Below are 12,168 nucleotides of genomic sequence, written 5' to 3' on the forward strand. Positions count from 1 at the left end.
CGTAGGAGGAAGGATTTTAATTACGATGAACTTAAATTGTGAAGGAATTTCGTTTGATTTTAAGAAAATAAATACCTAGTCTTTTAAAAAAAAAACTTAACCTAAAATTCTCGTTAGTAAAGCTGTTTTTGTTTCTAAATTTTAATCTGCAAATTGACCTCATAACGTCCTTTGAGATAAGCGAAGGGATTAAAGATGCTATAGAGATGAATTCGAAGCTCTGACATATAATGGTATTTGCGTAACATTTGATGAATATGGATTAATTAATATTCTCAAGTACATCTGATTACTTCGGGTCAGATTAGGTTTTTTTGGCATGGACATTGGCATATATTTGAGACAGTCTTAAATTTCAAGCTAGGCGGCATTTTAGGCTCCCCGTGATTAACAATTAAAAAATAGTTAACACATCCAATAAAAAGTATGTAGTATTAAAAATTAACCCTGCCATAACTAAATTCAATTGACTTTATTTGTGGAATATCAATGACTTCATTAGAGAATATTTAACTGCGAAAATTTAATGAATAGATAATATAATGTAGTTCAGTTTGGAACTACTGATTTGTCACTTTTAATTTAACCTAAAAACTGTACATTTTTTACTTTATTGCCTATTATGTAAGACAATTCGTATGTTTGTATTCATACATATTTGTATTTTTCTAAGACTACTTACTCTAGTAGAAAGAGTATGAACGAACAATATTACACAAACTACTGTCTTATACAGCTTCCCATTAGCTATATTTCATATAAATACTGCCACTAAAATATAAATATGCTACACAATATATACAAAAATACGTTTTCAATAAAATAAATATGGTATTCCATTCTAAATATTATTATATTTCAAACTACAGTTCTAACAGCATAAATAAAGTTCTTACGCCGCTAAACTGGTTTAGGGTGTATTATAACACTATGTATAAAGGCATTTGGTAACTGTCTTGTCTAGACTATCTCGACCCTCAATGCGACAATTGCGACAAAGCCGGCAAAATCAATAGTATTGCGCAAAGCCAAAGTTCTGCTAGTGACACCGCCATCTAGGAGATAAAATTTGGAGTATCGTGGTCTTTCTTCCGCCATCTAGTGGCGAATAGAAAAAATGTACAGGGCGTTTTGTTTCTCCAATGTTTTGATGAATTTTGAGCTTCTATGTATTTGAATTATATTCGTCTATAAAAGCTATCGGAAAATATTTAAATAGTACATTTTTTTATTATATCAAATAAAGTTTTCATTTTGAAGCACGATCAGCTGGGATCGAATCACATGTCAAAAACAAAAAAATCTCATGAATTTTTGTATGGCAACACTCTAGAATGTCAACTGTTTTTCAAATTTGATACAAAAGAAATATATAACTTCTGCTTACTTTATATAAAGTATAAAATTCCTCAACGTCTTCTTTCATTAGGACATTTAGTTATTTGAGTAGGAAGTGGCATAAAAATAGGATTGCCAACAATTTGCATGACGTCAAGCCAATGGAGTCATAGTTGTCTTCTAAAATTACATAGCAGAAGAAAAAATATTTTCCCTCACGTATACAGTCCATTTTCAAAGAAATTTCGACGAAAGTGTTATGAGTTGTGTACGGCGCGAGTGAAAAAAATATAAAACAGAACACCAAACGTTTCAGACATTGCGTTTTCCGTGTGTAACATAGTTACTTAGTAACGGAGTTATTTTATTAATTCTGTGAGTATCCAATCTTATTTTTTGATTAAAACTAAAAAAATCGATAGGGCACGAATTCTACTCATACATCATATTTAAACACGTGATAATCGTGAATAAGAAATAATTAATTTGTGTTTAATAAAACAACTAGCTTCGTCATGCAAACACTGTCTTTAGAATGCTAAAAATATACCTTCTCTGTGTATTTCGGGATTTATATTTGGAGATTTTGCGAGTGCGAGGCCGGGTGAGTCGTGTGAAAGTGTTAAATGTACCTTTTGTGTTTGAAATTACATGATAATTCGAATTGGCCTTGAATCTCATAAATTTTCGCGGAAGGTGTCATATTACCTAGAAATGTTTACTCTGTTCTACGTTTTATGTTCGTGATTTAAAAATTTGGTATCATTTTGAAAAAAATTGTTTATTTCCCGCCTTACGGCTGGAAAAATATTGTAAAGTTTTTTTTTTATTGGATTTGTGTACACATCTGCAGTGTATTTAACCTTGAAGTTAATGCCTCCCTACTGCATTGATTTAAGTATCTTATTGTTTTCACTCATATACTTTAAAATGACAAAATCCCTCACAAAAGTGATTGATTAATTGTAGAGTAATAATTTAAAGCTACTAACAATAATAATAATCTGGGATAAATTTTCAGTCCTCTGACCTCAAACTAGGATTGACTAAGCTATGCGAAAAAGAGACTGACTATGATTATATGTGTAAATTCTATATATGTATATATATAATGAATATATGACATATGTATATATGTAAAGAAAAACCTTTTTTATGTAATTTTTATATAAAAAATTTTTAGTTAAAAAAAAGGATCTTTCTTATATAGATTGAACTCTCTGTCATTGAGAAAAAAGATGAGTTAACTTTTATTTAATTCAAGAATACGTTGTTAATAATGATTTGTGGAAAACAAAGGGCTTTAAACATTGTTTTCTTAATATTGTACAGAAAATGCAATTAAGTCTTTTATTATTGTTTAACCACTTTTAGAATATTCCATATCGTTATATTATTATATATGTAACTGGCAAAGTGGACGGAAAAATACCATGAGGCAGAGGCCTGATGTGTTGAACAGACCAAATCTGCACTACTCTCGACACCACAGTCCACAATGCTCTACATTCGTCGGTAGATAGGAACAAATGCGTAGAGTGATCCACAATAAACTCTATTGAGAAGAGGTGGTCATGACCCTCAGTATTGAGGAAACTGTAGCAAGGAGGTGGAGGAGATATGTATCTTCTTCTTCTTTTACTTTCTTTCCTATTACCTTGTGCTGGGGTGTAGGGTTCGAATTAAATTCTTCCATTTGCATTAGACTTAGGCAGTCTAGTCTACCTCCACTCACGTCATGCCCAAGACGCCCAATTCCTGCTCTCCTGAGCGACTCCAAGTTGTATTGGGAAGACCTCTCTTCCTATTGCCACGTTTTCCAGATCGGTGCTATCTTGGATAGGTGGGTATCGGGCTTTCTTAATGTGTGACCAATCCAATGCCACTTCAGCTTAAGAATCTCCCACTCCATTGGTGCCTGCTTGGTGATTCTCCACAACTCGTTAGTGATCATTTCATAATATTAAAGGCCTAGACAGAGTTCAAACTAACCTTTCACATGTAAGTATGTTTGTACAAAGAGAGATGCCGTGATAATGCCAGTCGGTCAATGTTATTTATGTTTTAACATTTGCTAAAAAGATGATCTGTATATACAGGTGTAATCATAAAAAAGATTATTTTTAAAAAAGATTTCTTTAAATAAAGATCTTGAACAATTATTCTACTGATGATATTGAATTTTAAATCAATTTATTATAAAATTTTATGTAATAACATATTAAACTACATTACACAATGTAAACATATACTTAAATATTTTTTTTTATATTATTATTCTATAATATTTAAAATAAAACTGTTTTAATATTTATCATTTAACTACATTCATTTTGCAGAATTATCTCTGTTAAATAAAATGTGGATAACTACTTTACATATATAGGAGTTTTTCAAACTATTCATTGCTAAGATGTTGCACCATGTCCAGTACCATCCTGACAATTTATATTTTTTGATATTATGTTTGACAGGTTTTGAATCCTGGTATAGTCCTATCCTAAACATGTATACGGCTTATTCGTTCTTCATTCTTCATATATTGGTCAGAAATCATTTTATGAAAATTCCAGCTGGGACAAATAAAATCTCTGCGGAGGTCTGAGTGTATAAACATAATGGAATGAATATTTTGTTTTGTATTTAGCTTTGCCTATCATCTGATCTGATGATAGATGCTGGTTGATGTGCTTATAATGTCACACTACTATCATTTTATTGAAGCATATATTACGTATGAATAACATTGAAAGCTACTCCAGTCTGCAACTCTACTTTAACTATGAGTACTTTAACGGTTCTTACTAAGAGTTCTCGCGCCATGATCACGGGTAAGCACTAAACTTTAAATAAGTGTTTATGATCAACGCGAATTCTGAATTCAGGGAATGAGGTCTCGTTGGGGAGTCATCGCGGTCAGTCCCAAACAATTAGCAAACAGTGTAATTTCCAAGTTTAATTGAATTTTCGTGTTTGAGATACGAATGACAAGCCAAAACCGAGGTAGAGTCGAAGATGTTCACTGTTCCACTACATTCCTGTGTCGTTGGATCCTACCGAGCCTTTCTCTACGACTGTAGCTACCATGGCTCTCTTCAAGTCTTTCCATTACTATCGAGGATCCTGACTGCAAATGAAACGCTGCAGCAAAACTCCTCTTCTTGCTACTATTTCCAGCCTCATGGAGAACCTGAAGCATTGGCATGGCTTCTTCCTGCAAGCCTTATCGTCTACATTGCCCCCAATTTCGACGGCTAGTAGTAAAATGAATCGCGTTAGTATTTTCAGTTCTGTGGGTAATTTGTCGGACCACAGCTTCGGCTCCGTACCTTAGAATTATTCCCTGCTACAATCCCAGTCATTGTTCTCGTCGAACCCGTCGCTTGCGACGATGGGCTCGACGACAAAATTAACTCGCAGACACAGCTCACTGAGTTTCTCGCCAGATCTTCTCAGTGGGTCGCGTATTCCATCCGGTGGTAGATTCTGCGAAGCACGGCTTTTGCTAGGGTTCGTATTAGCAACATCGTCAGGTTTGAGCCCCGTGAGCTCACCTACTAGCCTCGCGACTCTGACATGGTCTCTAGATCATCAAGCATAGGTAGGAAAAAATATTCTACAATGAAAGTAACCACTAGAGATGTTTATTATTATTGTTTATAAATCATATATAATATAAAGAAATTTATCATCATCAGCCATAGTCGTCCACGGCTGGACAAAGGCCTCTTGTGACTTGCACCACAGGGCCAGATCTTCGAATTACTTAATCCATTCGTCTTGATGGCCACCCTTTCCAAGTCAGGCACCACCTGGCCGACCCCGTTCAGCTTGCCGACTCTCTGAGCCATTGCGTTGGCTTCACTCTCGAATAACCTCGTACCTGACTTTGTCTTGCAGAGTAGCGTTTTAAAAAACTACAGAGGATTAAAATATATTGCCTCCTATGAGTGGTATGATAACGCTGGCGATAGTGGAATTTTTTCGTGTATGTGTATGTGTGTGTGTGTGTGGCCCTGGGGTTTGTCAGCCGTGCGTTGTCATGGATATCGTCATTGTTGTGATTCACGTTGGACAAGCTTTAATACGGATTGTTGATTGAGTTATGGTGATCAGTGTTGCCCCAGGAACTCTTGCGTCAATCATTATAACGGTGGTGAGGGGTGTTGTGAGTTCGCACCAATTCTATTCCAGTAGCATCAGGCATTTAAGATTAGGATAGCTCTTATAACCGGCAACCCTACCAATATTTTTCTTGTTTTGCTTGTGACTATTTCCGGCACCCACGAAGGAAACTTGAGGAGAGTCCTCAGCGGTATGCAGCAGCTTGTCTATCCTACTGGCATTGATGACGATCATGAGCTTCGGTAGTAACTCCACGTCGGCATATTCACTGGCCACGTTGGCTATAAAAAAATCTTTTGTGGCATTAAGTTAATGTGTTAAGTCCTTGTGATGCTCCAGTGTTCGAATCCCACAGGCGGGTACCAATTTTTCTAATGAAATACGTACTTGACAATGTTCACGATTGACTTCCGCGATGAAGGAATAACATCGTGTAATGAAAATCAAACCCGAAAAATTACAATTTGCGTAATTACTGGTGGTAGGACCTCTTGTGAGTTCACACCAGGTAGGTGGTAGGTACCACCACTCTGCCTATTTCGGCCGTGAAGCAGTAATGCGTTTCGGTTTGAAGGACGGGGCGGCCGTTGTAACTATACTGAGACCTTAGAACTCATACCTCAAGGTGGGTGACGGCATTTATGTTGTAGATGTCTATGGGCTCTGGTAACCACTTAACACCAGGTAGGCCGTGAGCCCGTCTACTTATCTATGCAATAAAAAAATTTAAAAACAAGTGGAACATTTAATATTTTCACGCTGCCAATCTTAAACGGCCATGATTGTTTCGGGTAGTGTACTGTATTTTGTGTTGGGTGGCTGGCTAGCTTCAACGACACTTGATTTAGAAAGCAGGGCTTTTATTTCTCTTGCTACACAACACAACACGCATGCTAAGTACAATAATGATTATATTTCGCAATACCCGCAAAACAGCTGAACGTGCCCAGTATCAGACCTGAAATTGACCGCGAAATAAGCGTGTCACTAGCGGATTTTAAGTACATCAAAGTCGAAACAGTTGGACGTTCATATTATATATGGCGAAAAGCATTAAGATTTCGCACGTTTAATAAGTTGAAACACGCGATGGTAATCACCAAATCACGTTTCGCGGACCGCCAGTCTGATAAAACGTTTTTATCATTACGCAACATTAATTTACGTAACTGACGTGATACGTACGTAATGAGGGGCGACCTCGAAATATTATCCTTGATGCGATAAAAGTATCTAAAGATTTTTTAGTTTTTTTTTGTCTGCTTACTTGGATGACGCGCTGATTTTCTCAGTGTAATTTAGCACATGTGGTCGGTTTTACGATTCTTTTCAAGATACCTCTTTTCAAAAAGTTAACGAATCCGAGTTTGCGAAAGCAACTTGTGTTGAACGGTTACCGGAGCATATAGACATAGCAGTATGAACGTCGCTAATTTGAAACTTGAGGCTATGGTTTGGAATACTTTATATTTGTACTATATATTCCTCTCTTATTTAATTTATAAAAATCACACGATCGCGTTCAAATCACGTGTTCATCTTTAAGCTAAAAAGCTTACGATTGTTCCGTTTTTGGTTGAAGTAGTTATCTTGACTCCGTTATATAATTATCTCAGTCTCGAATGGATTTTTGATATATCTTTTATTGTTCCAGGAATCAACCAAAGAAGAAGATGCAAAAAACACGTAAACCATCCAGAATCAAAGCCAATATTAGTTATTAAAAACAATATTTAGTACTAAGCGTACTATGTATTTTGTGTATTAAATAGAAAGTATTTAATAGTCTTCAAAATGTCTTTAGTTTCTTCGTCAAGGCTCGAGGGATCCTCGTCCAGCCTGTCGGGGTCCTACCGGTCTACCTTGACCTCTTCGTCAAGCCTAGACAATCCTTATTGCAGGCCACGTAGTGGCTCATATGCAACTTCAACTCTCCGATCTTACGGAGACACCGTCACCGAATACAGATCCAGATATTCCATCGACAGTAAAGGAGATAAGAAGTCTCTGATAGAATACTCTAGAACTTCCAGAGCTCCAAGCGTGACGGATTCGGACAGCGGTATCTCGTCCAGGCATCGTTCTGACAGAAGCGAGTCCAGGTCTAGAGATATTTCGACGACAAGGAGCGAGAGCGGCAAAACTCTAAGTGACCCCCCGTCTAGAACGAAAAGAAATTTCAGCTCGTCGGCTTTCATGAGCACGGCCGAGCTTTACAAGTTGTATTCGCCCTCGAACTACATACCGTTGACGCAGAGAATACAGCAGCAACAAAAGCTTCAGAATCAGAATTACGGGGAGATATCGAGATCAAAGTCGATCTCGAACGACATCGGTAGACCACCAGCAGCCGACCCATCACGCGCTCTAAGGAAAGCCAGGAACTCGGCTATCGGAACCACATCTGAAGTACGTATAAAACGAATATATATATTGCGTTACGATTAAAACTAAATTTTGAGTGTCTGCGAAATTTGTTCGTTTTCAAAAGTGATGTGTGTCAAATCTGACATCTGTCAAAAAGATTGCAGATTTCGGTAACTACGAGACGAATGATTATTTTTGATCGTTTAAAGGCATAGCTAATCTTTCTCTTTTCATTCAAAACGAGAATTCACACGATCTTATGCGTAGAATACCATTTGACATGACTAAATTACTTGTCAATGATAATTGAATACCAAATAAAACGCACCTTTAAATAAAAAGATAAATGTCTGTGTATTAAGCGAAATGTCGCTTAAACCAAACAACCTTTCACTCCCCCAATTATGTATCGTAAAATTAAACATTTCGTGAATAAAGTTTTATCATTACGAAAGTAAAAGTGCCATCAGAGTAAACAATTATAGAAATACAAAATCACACTACTCTTGACACAATACATACGGCTAAAACTGGACCGATGATTCATCTCATTTTAAAATACTCAAATCTTTGGTTTTCAAGAGTTGCTTTAAATCTACCCTAGGAATAGAATCAGTGCTACCATAATTAAGATATGTGTTACACCACCTGGTCCATTCGAATATGATTATTACGCGGGTCGTAGTACCCCCTTACGGGGCAATGATACACCAGATTAAACTGGTGTCCATCTATCATCATACTCTTGCTAACTTAATCCTCCTCCTCCATGTGCCGCGTTCCTCAGTGCTTAGGATCGTGACCTTTACAGAGAACTTTTGTTTGGACTATGTTTCTCCATTCCATGTAGTCCTCTGCCCAGTGGATAGCGACGTTGATTTTGGAGTCCAAAATCATCTTAATTTGATCAGACCAGCGCATGGGACTACGCCCCCTGGCTCTCTGTCCTTCCACTTTGCCCGCTGATGAGTAGTTTTTCAAGACTTTACCCAGATTTTCAAGTTTATTTTAACAAATCTATGATCATTTTCTTTTTGGGCTTAGTAACCAGAGTCTTTTTGGCAAAATTACGATTAATCATTCAATTCCTCGGCTTCAAATGAAAATTATGGTTGATTTATTTCGAAATTGCTATGAAACAATTCGCAGACACACAAAAACGAAATGTGTGCGCCGTGTGTGTGTGTGTGATCGTTCATTAACAAATGCAAAAAAATATATATATCGCACTAAATATCCATCAATAAACTTCGTTTGAGATGCTTAAGATTGTTAGATTCACCGCATAGGGCCAGGAATAGTAAATCTGGCCTCTGTTTTTTGTATGCGTTAGTTGGTAGAGAAGCATTCTTGCTAGTAATACTTGCGGTGCTTAACCAAAAGTTGATTGGTGCGTTGCGATCTATTCTAAAACCAATCGCTTTGTAAACCAAACATCAATTTTGAAGAAGTATTACAGCAAAAGCATGTATATCAATGTTGAACTAACACACACAGTCACGTGTCGCAATACTTTTATCATTTCTATCATTTTGTTTTTTTTAAAAAAAACGGAAAAATAAGCGTCGAAATTTTACAACCAGAGAACCGAAAGCCGACGTTACAAGGATAGTTCTCCGACGTCGGGCTACACGAAACGAAACTCCCTTACGAACGGAGTGAGGGACAGTAATGGCAATGAACTACCATCTGTGCCCGAGATGCGAAAGAAGTTTGATCCGAAAATGGCCGTCACCAAACTACCCGCAAACGAGAGTAGGTACGCGAGTAGGAGCAACGATGAGCGGTACCTGAATCAACTCAAAGACTGCGAGAACGGTACCGTTGGGTACACGAAGCTACGTCCCAAAGACGACAAACCGGTACCCGTTCATCTGCCTTACGTCAGCCGGAACGGTACGTGCAAATGGGAATCAGGCTCGTCTAGTTCGCGGTCGAATTCCAATTCCGATCTGTCGATTAACAAAACGGCGTCAGAAAGCAGTATTTCGAAGTATCTTCACGATAAACCTAACGGCGCGAGTACGGTCTTAACGTCGAAAATCCCGCCCGACCATTTGACGAGCGTCAAAAGTCAACTAGACCCCAACAATCCAATAGGGAAGATTCTAGAGAAATCGACCGTGATCCAAGTTCAAAATGGGGACGTAGATTATGCGGAACGCAAGAGAATACGCAACAGTCCCGAAACGGTTAACAAATCGAAAGACAACATTAAAAACGACATTGAAAAACAGGTCAAAAGTCAAAGGCACACGTCCGATTTCGCTTCGTACATACAAATATCGCAGCCGATCGCCTCGGGCACGTCCGCGCTAAAGAAAATTGAAAATCACGTTAACGAGGAACCCGTGCCCACAGAGACGCGTAAATCTAGAGCCGGCCTCAAATACATAGATTCCGAGCAAGAGAATGTATCGCTGAACAATGAAATCGAATCTCCAAGTGAGACGGGCTTCGAAAATAAGACCTTCGAACACGAGAATTATCTTAAGAAGCGCTCGGAGAAGAGCGAAGGAGACTCGAAAGAGGAGGATGGAGCCAAGTCCATGGAGACCAGCGTTGAGAGTACTCTGAGCGAATTGACCGAAGATTCTAGTCCTGAAACTCCGTCTACAAGAAGGAAGCTCTTGGATAAAGAATACGATGATGTAAAAGGGGTGAGTTACCATTATATCTGATCATTCGTGTCTGGAAAGCTGTTTTCATTGCAGAAACCCCTATTTTTTTTTCTATGTAACTACAAGATGATTTTCTTAGAGATTAAATCGCGTATTTTTTTAAATGTCAAGTTTTTTTGGTCCAGCTTTTGTTTTAGTGCAAAATATTACTTGTATACTGTGTATGTATTTCACTTAGCGACAGCAATAGCGAAGGTTAAACATAAATCATTTGTGAGACGCCTGAATCGCGCTAAAGACATTTCCGAAATCAGTTTCCATATAAGATAACCTATCGAGATATTTTCTTGTTTTTTTTTTTTTGTTATAGGATATAAGCGGTTGCATCCCACAAGGTTCAAGTCCTCAGTTAGTTAAGTTAGTTATGTCTAATATTGAAAGTAAAATTCGTAATAAAAAAAAAGGAATGAATTAAACATTCAAAATCGTAACATCGGAGACATTATACAGCTCACAAAAATAGCTCCAAAGTCGAAGTAAATATTGTCGTTTCTGGCCTTGACACAAAAACGTAAGAAACACTCCACCGACCCTGGACAGAAAACTGTCCATTAATCTACTAATAAGTAGAAATAAGTAGGCATAGGAACGATGATAGGACGTCTTGTGAGTCCGCACGGGTAGCTGCCGCCCTGCCTATTTCTGCCGTGAAGCAGTAATGCGTTTCGGTTTGAAGGGCGGGGCAGCCGTTGTAACTATACTGAGACCTTAAAACTCATATATCAAGGTGGTTGGCGGCATTTACGTTGTAGATGTCTGTGGGCTCCGGTAACCATTTAACACCCGGTGGGTCGTAAGCTAGTCCATCCATCTAAGCTATAAAAAATATATAATATATTGAATTTGACCTTTGTGATGACCTGTTTTGAATATGCCAACTGCATTGGCTTTGTGACGGTAAGAACTTGGGATTGTGTAGGTCAGGAGCCTTCGAAGCAAAAATGAATGTTTTTTTTTTGTATTTAAATGAAAACAGCTTTTCAGGCTTTCATCATTTTCACGTAAAAATCAGCATGCTTAGAGCTTTCGTGAGTGTGTGTGCATGTAATTTACAGGTAATAACTTTGGTTGTTAAGATCTTGAAGCAGTCGAAGAGAATTAATTTTCCGGGTATTTTTTTTTTAGTGATGCGACCGTCATTTTGTTCTGCAATTCAATGAATCATCGACTAATTAAATCCCTTTTAAATTTTGTAATATAATTTAATTTGTGTATGTGTATTTCGAAATTACGATTCTATGGAGTGAGTACATTCGAAAATTATAGTAAAATTTTCTTACGTTTTTATTTTAAAAAGAAACTTGTGTCAACATCGATCACTTTAATAGGTCCGGTATATTATTTATATAAATCTTTATATAAAACGCTTTTCTGGTATTTCTTATTCGACACGAATTAACTTACAATTTTCGCGCCATCAAAAAACCGTCCGCCATGTTTGAACTGTCACAATCTTATTTAAAAATATACTTTTGTCAAAATCGATTATCTATATATTAATACGCGAAGCAAAACTTTGTATCCCTTTTTACGAAAATTGCGTGGACGGAGGAGCATGAAATTTTCCACGCTTATAGAGAATATAAGGAGAAGTGCACAATGCTAATATCTTTTAAAATTAAGCATAAAAATACATTAAATCAATAAAAAAAAACAT

General features: G+C 37.2%; 1 protein-coding gene across 2 annotated transcripts in view; it reads left to right on the forward strand.

The window, feature by feature from the left end:
• The first annotated feature begins 1,349 nt into the window (after positions 1 to 1,349).
• Positions 1,350 to 12,168, forward strand: part of LOC101737508 (uncharacterized) — a 35,389-nt gene continuing 24,570 nt past the window's right edge. The window contains exons 1-3 of one of the 2 annotated variants that reach the window (XM_004930691.5): positions 1,350 to 1,713; positions 7,118 to 7,872; positions 9,414 to 10,490. In XM_004930691.5, the coding sequence (XP_004930748.1) occupies positions 7,258 to 7,872; positions 9,414 to 10,490 (1,692 nt within the window). In that variant the 5' untranslated portion in view covers positions 1,350 to 1,713; positions 7,118 to 7,257. Of the gene's footprint in view, positions 1,943 to 7,117; positions 7,873 to 9,413; positions 10,491 to 12,168 lie in introns of both variants that reach the window. The other variant, XM_062675320.1, reaches the window with a different exon arrangement.

This window comes from Bombyx mori, chromosome 23 (genome assembly GCF_030269925.1).
Source record: "Bombyx mori chromosome 23, ASM3026992v2".
Classification (NCBI taxonomy): Eukaryota; Metazoa; Arthropoda; class Insecta; order Lepidoptera; family Bombycidae; genus Bombyx; species Bombyx mori.